Source organism: Thalassophryne amazonica, chromosome 4 (assembly GCF_902500255.1).
Source record: "Thalassophryne amazonica chromosome 4, fThaAma1.1, whole genome shotgun sequence".
Taxonomy (NCBI): Eukaryota; Metazoa; Chordata; class Actinopteri; order Batrachoidiformes; family Batrachoididae; genus Thalassophryne; species Thalassophryne amazonica.
Window position 1 is genome coordinate 97,837,441 of NC_047106.1, and position 15,862 is coordinate 97,853,302.

Genomic DNA, 15,862 nt, shown 5'->3' on the forward strand with positions numbered 1-15,862 from the left:
ATGGAATCCCAGACCGAGGGAGATTGACAGTGATCTTGTGTTTCTTCCACTTTCTAATAAATAATAACAGTTGTTGTCTTCTACCAAGCTGCTTGCCTGTTGTCCTGTAGTCCATCCCAGCCTTGTGCAGGTCTACAGTTTTGTCCCTGGTGTCCTTAGACAGCTCTTTGGTCTTGGCTATGGTGGACAGGTTGGAGTGTGATTGAGTGTGTGAACAGGTGTCTTTTATACAGGTAACAAGTTCAAACAGGTGCAATTAATACAGGTAAAGAGTGCAGAATAAGAGGGCTTCTTAAAGAAAAATTAACAGGTCTGTGTGAGCCAGAATTCTTGCTGGTTGGTAGGTGTTCAAATACTTATTTCATGCAACAAAATGCACATTATTTATTTAAAAATCATACAATGTGATTTTCTGGATTTTTTTTTTTTTTTTTAGATTCTGTCTCTCACAGCTGAAGTGTACCTACGATAAAAATTACAAACCTCTACATTCTTTGTAGGTGGGAAAACCTGCAAAACTGACCAAAAAAATTTTTTACCACTCTTTGATCGTACACAAGTTTTTGAAATGAGAACTTATTCGAAAAATTTATTTACAGACTTGTAACAGAAGCATCAAATTAACATTTCATACCAAAGGTTTCCCACTTTGTCTCTTGTTTTTTGCACAGTTCAATAATTGATGACATGTTCAATCCACGCTCTTCTTTGGATTACAGCTGCAACACACACATTGAAGTTTGTGATGACATTGCCACACATCTAAAGAGGGATTCTCCAAATTTCTTTTTCATTTTCAGGAATATAAATTCCTGAAAATGAAAAAGAAATCTTTGTTATTTTTGAAATTGTACAAATTAAAAAAAGTGGCAACATTTTATTAGCCCACCCTGTATATATATATATATATATATATATATATATATATATATATATATATATATATATATATATACACACACACACACATATATGTGTGTGTGTGTCTATGTATGTATATAAATTTTAAAAATCACAGTCATTTTTTTCCAAGGCCAAAATATGGCCATTGGGTATTGGGAAGACTTTGTGTCTGTCTGTCTGTCTGTGCTCAGCATACAGTTGTGGTCAAAAGTTTACATACCTTGGCCATTGTTCAGAGAATATGAATAACACAAAAACTTTTTTTCACTCATGGTTAGTGGTTGTGTGAAGCCATTCTTTTTTGTCAAACAACTGTGTTTACTCTTTTTAAATCACAATGACAACATAAACTACCCAAATGACCCTGATCAAATATTTACATACCCCTGTTCTTAATACTGTGTGTTGCTCCCTTTAACATCACTGACAGCTTGGAATCTTTTGTGGTAGTTGTGGACGAGGCTCTCTGATGGTAAAGCTGCCACTGAATATGCCTCGGACTTTATTTACATTAATTACAAAGAAATACAAACAGTATGGCACTTTATGGTAAATCTGTGTGGAGTTGACAGTTCTCAAAAACTGAGTGACTGTGCAAGAAGAAGAGTGAGGAAAGTGTTGTCTGGGCCGCTGAAGAGGAGGTACTGCTGGCCCACCACCAGATGGCGTTCTGCTATGCAGGCACCTTTGGCCCAGAAGAGGGCGCACTGGCCTTGTGGCACCACCAGGTGTGCACCACTAGGCTGTCATCAGCTGCACTTCATCACCTCATCACTGTGTCCACAGGTAAACTATCTCAGCCGTTTTGTGCCGTTCGCACATTCATTGTAACTGAAGTCTTTGCAGTTGTGACTTGCAGCTTGTAGCCGAGTTTGTGGAAGTTGGAGGAGTTGGCGTCTCCACTCCTCACTTCTGACTTACTGAGTATAACCTTTGACACTGCACGTCCTTCAGTTTTTCCTCTGCACTCTGGGAGTATCTGGATTTATTCCTCCAAGAGGATAACTGTGAGTTGCTGACTGTTTGCTGGGTGTACACACACCCACCTTAACCTGTTTTTGCTCCTGCCAGCAGTACCGGTCCGACAGCCTCGAGCGGTGGCCACCTGGGGGCACCAGGTCTTGGCGGCTCTGGTGTGTTGCAGGTACTGGAACCTCTGCAATGTGCAAACTGGTGTCTGTATGACCAAGGTAGGATCTGTGTCTGCATTCTCTCCATTATATCGGACCTGTTCTTGGGTGTTGAACTTCGCAAGGGCTACCCCTTGTCACTAATCCAGTTTGTGATGTTCATGGATGTGATTTCAGGGCACAGTCAGGGACTGGAGGGTGTCCAGTTTACTGACCTCAGACTTGCCGCTCTGCTTTTTGGAGATGATGTGGTTCTGTTGGCTTCATCAGGCGGTGACCTCCGATGTGCACTGAGCAGGTCTGAGGACGAATGTGAAGCGAATGGGATGAGAATCATCACCTCCAATTCTGAGACTATGGTCCTCTGTCGGAAAAGGATTAATTGTTGCCTCTCGGTCAGGGGAGAGGTACTCCCCCACGCGGAGGGTAAACTGAAGCACGAGATTGATAGTCGGAATGGGGGGGAGGGGGAGCATCTGATGTTATACAGATTTACCAGTTGATTTACACTCCTATCCTCATCTACAGACATGAAATTTGCATTACGACTGAAAAAAATACAAGCGGTGGAAATGAGATTCCTCCATCAGGTATCTGAGTTTACACTCCTGGACAGGGTGAGATGCACGACGATCTGGGAGGGACTCTGAGGAGAACGCCTGCTTCTTCACATCAGAAAGAGACAGCTGAGTTGGTTCAGGCTTCTGGCCAGACTGCCTCTTGGTTGTCTCCCTTGGGAGGTCTTCTTGGCACAGCCAACTGGGGAAGACCCAGGACATGCTGGTGGGACTGCATTTCCCAGCGCCCTTGGGAACACCTTGGGATCCCCTGGGAAGAATTACAGGACTTGGCTGAGGATAGGTAAGTGTGGTTGAGCTGCTTGATGTGCTGTCACTGCAACCTGGACTCGGATAAGTGACAGAAAATAAATAAATGAAGAACCCATTATATATGAACACATGTAAGATGCAAATAAACACAGTATGAATGCATTTATTGTATTAGAAGAAAAGCACAAACAATTCTTTGGATTTTAAGACAAACTTTACTTGAAAAAATACTCCAACATAACCATGTTATCACAATACAACACAAAGGCAACAAGTTGAATAGGCAACATGGTTGCAGTTTGTTCATGTCTGATGTGTTGCCAGAAACGGACATGACATTTACAAGAGCTACTTTAAGTTCATGCTAAAATGTTTCATTGATTCATCAAAGATTACTCATCAAATTACCCAAAGAGTAGCATGACAACAGTTTAAAGCTCGGGTTTATAAAAAGACATAAGATTTTATAAATTACAGAGAGTAATTACTAAATAGACTAGACTCCATTTGGGCATCTTAGTTGATCAGAACATACTGGCAGTGTCGAAGATATATATATATATATATATATATATATATATATATATATATATATATACAAAACAAGGACACAGTGGTTAAGTAGCAAACATCCCATAACTCGCACTCATTCAAACATGTAGCCACCAATGATCACACACGCCCTTTCACACTATGCATGCACTCAGGCACACTCAACAATGGAGCGATGGTCATATCCTGCACAACTGATAAGGCCAGGTAATAAGAGTAACAAAGCTTCCTTGACTAGAAGTTATGACTACATCACTTAGGCAGAAAAGTTTGGCAGTGTGATGATTCCAAGAGCATAATAACCAACATCTGTACAGCTGTCTTCTTTCCGTTTTGCAACAAAACACTGTTATACACAGAACTAAACCATGCAGGGTTTCTGAAAGGAGGTAGAGAACATCAGGTAAAGTTAAATTTGACTACAGCCAAAGAAAGCAATTAAACTAAAAAGCAAATAAACATAGTATAGATAATGTGGCTTTGAAAACATTGCAAGTACGTGGCCTATTACTTCATTGTACAACACAAAACAGACATTACAACCGAATAAACATCTTATTTGGATGTTGGAATGTATTAGTATAGTGTTACATATAATTTTGTAACTTTTTCATTCAAGAATCACTTTTGGAAAGATATCTTTGACAACACTCAGAAAAACGTTTTGCAGCACCACACATTTACAAAATAGCAACTCATGCGAAAACACCTGTGGCCCTGCACACTGCATGTAAAATATATGGTACAGTATGAAACACACCTTGTGCGAATACACGTAACAGACTGCATTCAGGAAAACTGGAAACTGAACATCAGTGTCTGTTCTGTTTTTGCTCTGCTCTAGATTACTTGCTGCGTCTCTGGTCGGTTGGCATTTTAGGCCAGTGTTCCACCAACAACGGAAGCAATGACAATTCCCACAATAACACAGCATATAAGAATCATAATTTTCTTCTGTGAATAAGAACAGTAAAACAGTCATCCAAGGCAGCAAAAAGGAAGGAGAGGAAAACAAGTTAGAAATATCATTTACGTTGTGAAGAAAGGAAGTTTAAGTAGTGTCGGTTTTAAGCTCTGCTGGGGCGACTGAAAGTAGTTCTTTGTGCAAATTATATTTATGTTGATGTATTAAACTACGTGTAACATGCTGGTATAAGTCTAATAAGTTATGGGTAAGTATTGTATAAGTTAAGAGCATGTGGAAGCATGCTGGTATACATCATAGTACGGCGGGTTCGTCAAAAAATGTTTGACATGCACAATATTTTCGGTGTATGTCAGTGTATGGCTCATACGTCTCGCATACGTGGGCTATAAGTTGTAGGTAAGTTATGTGATTGTTGACACAAGTTACTGGTAAGTTACTCATAAGTCGAAACACATTGAGATAATGTGCTTTGAACCTATGTGTAACTTATCTCCAATGCTTATTGACATATACAGAAGTATTTGACTTGCTCCGGATAACCACAGAATTTATGGCCCTGTCACACCTTCACAATTTAGCCTGCGTATGCCGACCCTGCTAAAAATGTTAGCCCATGCGGGCATATGTCTAATAATTTATGCAGTTGTTACGCCTTGACGATATAGCCAGTGTATACCGACAGCCCCATTTCCACTGAGTTGTTCGGGTCGGTGCTGTGCCGTATTATACGTGTCGGAACATTTAAGTCTGGCTTGGTTTGCGTTTCCACTGCAGGCAGAACCCTTTGTTTGACAAGCATATCATCGAATGTGTGCACGGTGTCGCGCTGCGTCTCTGCTCCACACGGAGGCAAAACAGTGTCATTTTAACATTATTTTATTTATTTATTTATTTTCTTTGTGGCTCATGGGATTTAATTTCATCACTGATGCCTGTGATAAACACTGGGACATTAATGAATGATGCGCTGCAGCGCTAAGTGCCAGCTGGGACATGCACCTGGAGCAGAAAAAACACAGACGGACTTGTTTCTTCAGCCACGACAAGGAATTAAAGTATTTTCAGATGTCATTTTCCAAAATCAGGAGGCTTTGTGTGGATACATGTTCATTAGACTGTGATGATGAAACTGAAATGAACAGGTAAGATTAAGGCTTTATATTTACTCCACTGAAACAGTCTTTTTGCATGAGGATTGCAGCTTTCAGCCAATCAATGGACAGTATTAATGGACGTATTTTGACTTATAAGTAACTTACAAGAAACGTCTGTCAACAATCGCATAACTTACCTACGACACGATGGACGCGAATAAAGTGATGCAAATAAAGCAATTTTCAGAGATTGGTGCGTTTGTGGCACGATATCACGTTGCATCGCGTCACCCTCTTCCCTAAGTTGAAAAATTTGAACTTTTTCGTCTTGTCGTGCAACAATGACCAATCAGGGACTGGATATGTAGTGACGTGGAGATGTCTGGAGTTTATACTTGATGTGGACATGTCCTGTCTCTGGCAGCCAGCCTGTGAGCAGGACTTATGTCCCTTTTGTCTTTTAACACAATTAAAACAGAGTTTGAGGGGAGAGCGAGCAGCACCACAGCAGCAGCAGCCAGTTTCTTTTTTTTCACGTGTGCGCGTGAACAAATCGTCCGTGAAGATAATTTTATTAACTACACAGATGTATAATAAAACAAATGGTGACTGGTTTATAACACAATTATGACAGAGTTTGATGGGAGAGTGAGCAGCAGCAGCCAGTTTTTTTTGTTTTTTTTAAAATTGTTCACATGTGCGTGCGCGAATGGGACAGGAGGTCCTCAAACTGGGTCCTGGAGAGACGGAAGTACCGCTGAAAGTGGCTGTCATCCAGACACAGCTCCTGCAGCAAATGATGAATTTGTGGCATCGCGTGGCATCTGGTGTGAACGCGGCTCAAGCAGAGTGACACACCGGGCAATGGTGGCGCGTCCATCGCCAGGTGAGGGATGCGAATTTGTAGTGTCGCGTGGCGTCCGGTGTGAACGCGGCATTAAGCATGCCTAAAATTTTTCGAGGTGCTCGGTGCATTTTGACGTATATCAGCATGCTTCAATGTGCATGTGCATAAGAACATGTTCTTAACTTACACAAAACTTACCCATAACATATTAGACGTATGCCAGAGTTTTTTAATACTGTCAGCAAACGCTGGCTAAATCATCAAGGTGTGACAGGGGTATTATTGAATGTGTCAGCTATGACGTATTGTGTGTTTCCACATCCAGAATGGGTCCCAAAATAACCAATCTGTACCATACCATTTTTTTGGCACCCTTTGGCATGGTTCCCAAAATTATGGACCATTACAAAAGGGTGCCGCTACCACACCGCTGTGCATTGATTCACTCCACAACTGAAAGCTGCAGTCTTCATGTGAACAGTTCAGACCATTGACACCCTGAGTAAATAAGACTTAATCTTACCTGTTACATTGTTTCAGTGGGATTCATCACCACAGCCTGAAGAAAACTTAAAGCGTACTCCACATAAAGTGTCTTTATTTGGGAAAATGACGTCTGAAAATACTTTAATTCCTTGTCGCGGTGGAAGAAACATAGTTTTAAAAGCAGTCACTCTGTGTTTTGTCTGCTTCTGATGTGTTTCTCAGACTAAACCAGATAACACTGGCGCTTTGTCCCACAGCAAGAAAACTAACTTTTTTTTTTAAAGTTGAAAGACTAACAGCGCCTCATTCATTCACGGCAGCATTTACCACAGACGTCAGTCGATTCTTCAGCATTTTGCATGCGATAAAAATAAATCCCATGATCCACCAAGACAAAAATAAAATAAAATTTTAGAAATGTTAAAGTACTCTGTTTGGCGTCTGTGTGGAGCGAGGCTGTATGACAGTGTACAAGCGCTCTATGACGTGCATGTCAACATCTACATGCTTCACCTACCAGACAAAAGGATACTGCTGGTGGTGGAAATGCAAGCCAATCCAAACCTAACCACTCCGACCCGTACCGGTGGAAACAGGGCTGTTGGCATACACTGAAAAATAACCAATTTAATTGAATTATTTCAGTTGGTAACACCTAAATTAATTTTTTTTAATTAAAATACTAAATTAGATTAATACATGTCTTAATATAACTTAATTTAATTTCAAAGAACTTAATTCATTCAGATGTTACCAACGGACACAGTTCAATTAAGCTGGTCCAAGTATTTTTTCAGTGTACACTGGCCAAATCATCAAGGTGTGACAAGCCCATTAGATTAACTACCCACCGCACCCAGCAGATGTACAACGGCAAATGGAGAACTTTCACATACTATGACGTGAGGTAATTTGAGATGTTGAGATGTAAACTGCTTTTGTTTTTTTATTTATTTATTTTTGGGCACCATTCTTTAAAACAGTTTTATGCTTGACAGAGATGTGTAATTTGATTAATTTTGCAATTTGTAAGTAAATTTTGTCATCACTGAATCAGCTGTTAAATTAACCATACTAGCTAACGCTGATCCAGGAAAGTTGTTTTGTCAACAATCAGTAGATTGTTTCAGGGTCCCATGATCCGGTCCGGTTGTGCGGTAACATGATGTCGCACGGAAAGTTGTTGTTTCCGTGCAGTTATTGGAAAATTAAAGACCTTCTGGAATGGGAATATCAATGGCACGTATCCTGGGTGGGGATTTTTCCAGGGATTTGAAACAAGAGGCATCAGGAGATGACATATCCCCCTGGACCCCACAAATCAGTAATACAAAGTCACCCAAGTACACCAAGTATGCTGAATATTAATGAAACAGGTCAATTGGCTCTTGAGATATCGTGCTAACAAGGGTGGAAATGACAATATCTTGCTGTAACTTTGAAATTAATGCCAAGGTCACCATAATCGACTGGTGTTGGGGGATCACCCAAGTACACTGCTAAATATGAATTTAAATTGATCAACTGGTTCTTGAGATATCACACTAACAAGCGAAAATGGAAAAACTAATATGCTGATTGCTATAGTCCCAATTTTTCTTACCGGAGGGATAAAAATAAATAAATAAATCTGCATGTACATTAACTTATGTTTGAATGCCTTCGGTGACTGTATTTCATGCTGGTTTTTGTTTGTCTTCTTTACGCTTGATAAGCAGTGATGCCATTTTCAATATTTACAACAGGTGAGTCAGACCGGAACCCCCTGAGCAAGCAGGGGATGATGGGACCCTGGAAGAATCTAAGTCAATCTGGAATCTATTATCAGATATAAAATATAATATAAATATTAAATGTTGTAATTTTAAACCACTGTCAGTAATTTGCATTAAGTCCTGTCTGTTTATATTCCTCATCTACACCACTGTGGCAGAGATGTAGATTAATTTCCAGTCACCGTAGCAGCTCTTTTAAACCATCACTGCTTACACTTTACCTAGAGTACAGTGATAACAAAAGGCAGTTTAGAACAAGGGCAATACTCACTCTAGCCTGTGTCGCTGAGCCAAACAGCAAAAATGTGCATGGTTCTTGTAAAGTATGATCTACAGTAGCATGTTTCATCACAATTCTCACAATTCTTCAAGTCCTTGTGTACACTAAGTTTCTGATGGTCTCACTGAGAATTGCAGTGCTCCCAACACTGAACCTGTCGAAGGTCTCAGTGAGGTGACTTTGTATATGAAGGTTCACCTTGATATACAAATCTTTGTCACAATATCATGTACACGATATTTGCTACTTGGCTCCCTGGTGACCACAGACTGAATGAAAACATGCCCAATGTGAAATTTGCCTGAGTTTTTAGTTTGGTGACCTTGTACATAAAGTTTTACCTTGATACACAAAGTCTTTATCAAGATATCCTGCATATATTGGCCACACAGACACACAACACATATGGAGGCAAGTGTTTTTATACTTGCTGTGCCTTCGGCGACACAGGTAAAAGAATCACAATAAAGTTGAAATCACAGTTTCAAAGACAGTTGTTCTGTTCATGCAATTCTAAACATATCTCTTCATGCCACACACACACACACACACACACACACACACACATATATATATATATATATATATATATATATATATATAGGGGGGTCCCAAAAAATATGCAACATTTTATCAGCAAAGAAAATGGTCAAAGCATATACCTAGGAAATAAATGTATGGCTGGATAGAAAGCTGAAAGGTTGAGGTTTTTCATACCAGTGTCAATATTGGCCCTGCATTTCATCAGCCTAGCATAAAGTCACTGCACCTGTTTGACACTCTTGGTCTGTTGGCATCAACATAAACTTCAGGGTCTCTGCAAGTAAAAAAGAAACATAAGTGATTAAGTTTGTAGCATTTAAGGGTCAAACCGAGTGTTTTTGGGACACCCTATATACAGTATATATATATGTATGTATGTGTGTGTATAGTTAATGTATCTCCATGGAAGATATGTTTGGAGATGTGATACCTCTGTAAACATTGTTGCATCACTTTTGCAGGACAAGGCCAAGTAACATTTCTGTAAGACTCCCTTTATAATTCAAGTGCTGTAATCCCACTGCCAGTAAGGCCATGTATGATTTGGTGAAATCTCAAGTGGGATACACAGGGATTTTTAATATGTGAGCAAGGCTACTGAAGAGAATCTAGACACCAATTTACAGATTATTACCCAGTTTATTTTATCACCAATTTACTAAGTGCAACCGTTTTTGGAGAGAACTGTAAACTAAAAGAACAGAACTGTATCTTTCAAAGGCAATTTATGTTTTAAAAGCATACCGCCACTGAGCTTTTTAGGACTTAAATCATAAGAATAATTTTCTTTAGCATCACTATAATTTTATTTATTGGCCTTTAAACAGGGGATTCATAATATTACATTGCCTATATGATCAACATTCACGTTGTCTAGAAAAAAATTAATAAATATTTCCCCTGAAGGGAAAAACGGTTAAAGAACAGACAGCCTTGAACTTCTTAGGGCAGCGACCCATACAGTCTATTACAGTGATGTCATAGATCTCGTGGGGGCTCCCATTCTTGTGCAAAGGATGCTAAGAAACACATGGTAACAGAAAATCAGGGTACAGAAAGTCACAGCGATATCATTTGGCTGTTCGCTTAAACAGAAAAACCAAGTTGGCAGAAAACACTGTGAAATGACTTATTTCTGTGTAAATCTATGATGTTTCTCATATATTGTGTAAAGGTTAGCAAGAAATGAAATTGTACATCTAAAAACGCTGTTTTTGAAACCAGATAACACCTCTGAAGACTTTTTTTGGTTGTGAGCGTGCATGCTACATGTGTGCGCATCACCAGAGGTCAAAGGTAACTTCCGGTCATTTTAAAAGCTCATGGATTTGCACACACACCTACTCCTGCAGACAGCACAAGAAGGAAAAAATATTCCTTATGGAATTCCCACATTTAAATATGTTATTTTTATTAAAATTAGTTACTCGACAGACTGGAGAATCAATTTGGGATTACGGGAATTGCCCTTGCATGGTTGACGTCATACCTGTCTAGTCGTTCTTACTGTGTGTTGTGCAGTGGCACTTCTTCTGATCTTAGGGATATGAAGTTTGGGTTTCTGCAGGGATCCGTTTTAGGCCCTCTGCATTTTTCCCTTTATGTAGCACCCCTTGGGAATATACTGCGCCGTTTTGGGATTGCTTTTCATTGCTATGCTGATGACACCCAATTGTACATGCCAATAACTGCTGGTAATCTCATTCACATAAAATCTTTGGAAGATTGCCTTGCATCAGTGAAAAGTTGGATGTCTACAACCCCTGGCAAAAATTATGGAATCACCGGCCTCAGAGGATGTTCATTCAATTGTTTAATTTTGTAGAAAAAAAGCAGATCACAGACATGACACAAAACTAAAGTCATTTCAAATGGAAACTTTCTGGCTTTAAGAAACACTATAAGAAATCAAGAAAAAAAGATTGTGGCAGTCAGTAACGGTTACTTTTTTAGACCAAGCAGAGGAAAAAAATATGGAATCACTCAATTATGACGAAAAAATTATGGAATCACCCTGTAAATTTTCATCCCCCAAATTAACACCTGCATCAAATCAGATCTGCTCATTGACATTGACCCTATGCCATGACATTGACCGTATGTGTCTTTTTGCAAGGAATGTTTTTGCAGTTTTTGCTCTATGGCAAGATGCATTATCATCTTGAAAAATGATTTCATCATCCCCAAACATCCTTTCAATTGTCCAAAATAACAAACTTGTGCATTTATTGATGATGTAATGACAGCCATCTCCCCAGTGCCTTTACCTGACATGCAGCCCCATATCATCAATGACTGTGGAAATTTACATGTTCTCTTCAGGCAGTCATCTTTATAAATCTCATTGGAAAGGCACCAAACAAAAGTTCCAGCATCATCACCTTGCCCAATGCAGATTTGAGATTCATCACTGAATATGACTTTCAGCCAGTCATCCACAGTCCACAATTGCTTTTCCTTAGCCCATTGTAACCTTGTTTTTTTTTCTGTTTAGGTGTTAATGATGCCTTTCATTTAGCTTTTCTGTATGTAAATCCCATTTCCTTTAGGCGGTTTCTTACAGTTCGGTCACAGACGTTGACTCCAGTTTCCTCCCATTCGTTCCTCATTTGTTTTGTTGTACATTTTTCGATTTTTGAGACATATTGCTTTAAGTTTTCTGTCTTGACGCTTTGTCTTCCTTGGTCTACCAGTATGTTTGCCTTTAACAACCTTCCCATGTTGTTTGTATTTGGTCCAGAGTTTAGACACAGCTGACTGTGAACAACCAACATCTTTTGCAACATTGCGTGATGATTTACTCTCTTTTAAGAGTTTGATAATCCTCTCCTTTGTTTCAATTGACATCTCTCGTGTTGGAGCCATGATTCATGTCAGTCCACTTGGTGCAACAGCTCTCCAAGGTGTGTTCACTCCTTTTTAGATGCAGACTAACGAGCAGATCTGATATGATGCAGGTGTTAGTTTTGGGGATGAAAATTTACAGGGTGATTCTATAATTTTTTCCTCAGAATTGAGTGATTCCATATTTTTTTCCTCTGCTTGGTCTAAAAGAGTAACCGTTACTGACTGCCACAATCTTTTTTTCTTGATTGCCTATAGTGTTTCTTAAAGCCAGAAAGTTGCCATTTGAAATGACTTTAGTTTTGTGTCATGTCTGTGATCTGCTTTTTTTCTACAAAATTAAACAACTGAATGAACATCCTCAGAGGCCGGTGATTCCATAATTTTTGCCAGGGGTTGTAGTAACTTCCTACTTTTAAATTCTGGTAAGACTGAAGTGATGGTTCTTGGTCCAGCGAGGTATCAGCATCAATTTGATCAGCTAGCGCTTAGCTTAGGTTTGTATGTTATACATCATACAGATAAAGTGATGAATTGTGGGGTAATTTTTGATCCTATGTTGTCTTTTGACCTCCATATTAGAGACATTGGGCCTCATGTATCAACGTTGCGTACGGCGATATTTGAGCATATATGGGGTGTACGCCAAAACGGCTGCGCTACTTGGCATTTATCAATGTGGTCGTTGGCGTACGCTGCGCTGAAAATATACACCAGGTCAAGAGGTGGCGTAAATTATACACCAAAATGAACCAGCGCTGGAATCCACATAAAAATGAAGATGATCAACATGATAAACAGTGCATTATACAAATTAATGCATATGTTACATAAATAACACTTTCCTGATTATACTACATAATAATCAATACAAATCCCGCCTTTGCGGGATTGTTATTGAGCACGATCCGTGGCCACAGCGCTGACTGCAAAGAAAGCGCTGCTCGCCTTTTTCTCCAGACTTCGAGCCTGGAGCCAGAGCAGCGCTGAGCTTAACTTCATGTGGTGTGATTGTTTTAGACAATGAAATTGATAATAACAACTGTAGTTTCGTCATTCCCTTAATTCGCCTGTGCTGCAATCAGGTTTTTTCGTCTCCATTCGGTTGTCACAATAAATTCAATACAGAAATACATTTAAAAAATAAAGAAATCTGACAGATTAGGCGTGTCTTATTAATTGAGCGAGCAAATATCCCTCCACATGTCAAGAATTATTGACATGTGAAAAGAGAATACAGTGGTCCCTCGCTATAACGCCGATCGCCTGTCGTGGCCTCGGAGTCTAGCGGAGTATTTAGTCCAATTTTGCATGCCTTTTGTTTTTTTTTTACAGTGTTCTGTGTTCTGCGTATCTGTTTATAAGAATCTTGTTGCTCAGAAGAGAAAAGAGCGCCAACTACTCATAACTGTGTTTGTCACACGGAAACAAACACCTGCTGCAGCGAGATGTGAGTGGGGAAAAAGTGCAGCGCCAGGACGAAGAGGCGCGATCTGTGAAATACTGGTGAGTCACTATTAATAATTTCTTATGTGTCCGACCTCAAATTAATTCGTTAGTTCTAAATGCCATCATAATTATTTATAGGAAAACGTTCTATTTTTATTTCTCAAACAAATGTTTGGTATTATTTTCCTATTAAGGTTTGAACTTTGAGAGTGTTTACACATGAGAGAAAAGTGAGAAAATGTTCATGCCTGATTGAGAAAGTGTATAAACTGTGTAGTGAGGGGTTTTACAGCTTTGAAACGTCTATAATAATTATAAAAAATAACGCTGACTACGTCGCAGTTTTGCGTATTACGGGCTATTTTTTAGAACGTAACTCCAGCGATTAATGAGGGACCACTGTAACACTTTATTGATTATATACTACAAAACAATTGATACGACAGCCGCTTTTGACGCTCTATTGGCACGCATCGTGATTGGTGGAGTTCTTTTTCATTGCCGTCTTCCCGGCTTCCATGTCGTAAAATGAGGGTGTGTCTGAAGCGGAGTCTGAATATTTATGGGCATGTTTATTATAATTACGATCGTTTCCACCCGCCGCATTTATCAAGATCACTTCAGGCGTACACCAGAAATGGGCAGGTGCGTGATACATGTCACGGCGACTTTGGTGTATTTCAAGTTTACGCCATAAATTTACACCACAAGTGCGCAACATTGATACATGAGGCCCATTATGAGGACTGCTTTCTTCCATTTGCGAAATATAGCGAAGATTCGTCCCATCCTATCTATGACTGATGCTGAGACTTTGATTCATGCATTTATCTCTTCTAGATTGGACAATTGTAATGCTCTATTTTTTGGTTTACCGCAGTCCAGAATTAGGGGTCTTCAACTGGTTCAAAATGCTGCTGCCAGACTTTTGACGCAAAGCAGAAAATTCCACCTCATTACGCCCGTTTTGGCATCCCTACACTGGCTTCCAGTCGCTGCAAGATCAGATTTTTCTGTACTGTAATAAGTTTAGAAGATTGTTCATGGACTTGCACCTCCCTATCTGGCTGGCCTGGTAAGCTCCTATGTACCAGCTCGGGCCCTGTGTTCTCAGGGTGCAGGACTTCTGTGTGTTCCCAGGGTGAATAAAAAGTCTGCCAGTCACAGAGCTTTCTCCTACCGTGCCCCAGCTCTGTGGCACACGTACGGCAGTCGGATACTGTTGAGACTTTTAAATCACGTTTAAAGACTCATTTGTTTTCCTTGTTTTTTTCATTAGTGTTATGTGTTTTATTCTTGTATTCTTTTATGGTTGTCTTTTTATTAATTCAGTTGTTTCTGTTTTTATTATGTTGTGTGAAGCGCCTTGAGATGATTTTGTGAATTGGCACTATATAAATTAATACATTTTAATCTTTTTGAATTTGTAATTTTGCAACACGTTTAAAAAATAAACCAACATCATAATGATTGGATTTTAGTAGAAACTAAATTTATTCAGTTTAGTGAAACTGGAATGGTAAACACACACACACACACACACACACACCTTATAATGCACCTCAATTGTTGTGTTGTAGCAATGCCAAACACTGACTATTTATGAACTCACTGTCAGAGGAAATGTGTTAATATGAAAATGTTGAATGTGAAATTCAGTTCTGAAATCTTACAAGTGAATGTCACAAAAGTAGAAATGTTTAATATTTTTTGTCATATTTCAGAAAGTGATATAAATTCTAAACTCATTACATATAGACTAAAATGTTTCAAGCATTTATATTTAATTTTGATAATTACAACCTACAGCTCCATAAATACAAAATGCAAATGCATATCTATATTACAATATTTACTTTCAAGTTCGACTAACTCACTGTTTCTACAGTATAAATACCATAAATCTCTAATTCAGTACACACAACCGCAATCACGGGGAAGACTGCACAATTGACAGTTGTTCAGAAGACATTCATTGACTTTACTTTTACTTACTTTTAAGATTAGGCTTAAAACTTTCCTTTTTGCTAAAGCTTATAGTTAGGGCTGGATCAGGTGACCCTGAACCATCCCTTAATTATGCTGCTATAGACTTAGACTGCTGGGGGGTTCCCATGATGCACTGTTTCTTTCTCTTTTTGCTCTGTATGCACCACTCTGCATTTAATCATTAGTGATCGATCTCTGCTCCCCTCCACAGC

The 15,862-nt window shown here is 39.3% G+C and overlaps 1 protein-coding gene across 2 annotated transcripts in view; it reads right to left on the reverse strand.

The window, feature by feature from the left end:
• Positions 1 to 3,493: 3,493 nt before the first annotated feature.
• Positions 3,494 to 15,862, reverse strand: part of stx1a (syntaxin 1A (brain)) — a 436,006-nt gene continuing 423,637 nt past the window's right edge. For both annotated transcript variants that reach the window (XM_034168312.1, XM_034168313.1), the window contains one exon: positions 3,494 to 4,369. In XM_034168312.1, the coding sequence (XP_034024203.1) occupies positions 4,292 to 4,369 (78 nt within the window). In that variant the 3' untranslated portion in view covers positions 3,494 to 4,291. The remainder of the gene's footprint in view (positions 4,370 to 15,862) is intronic.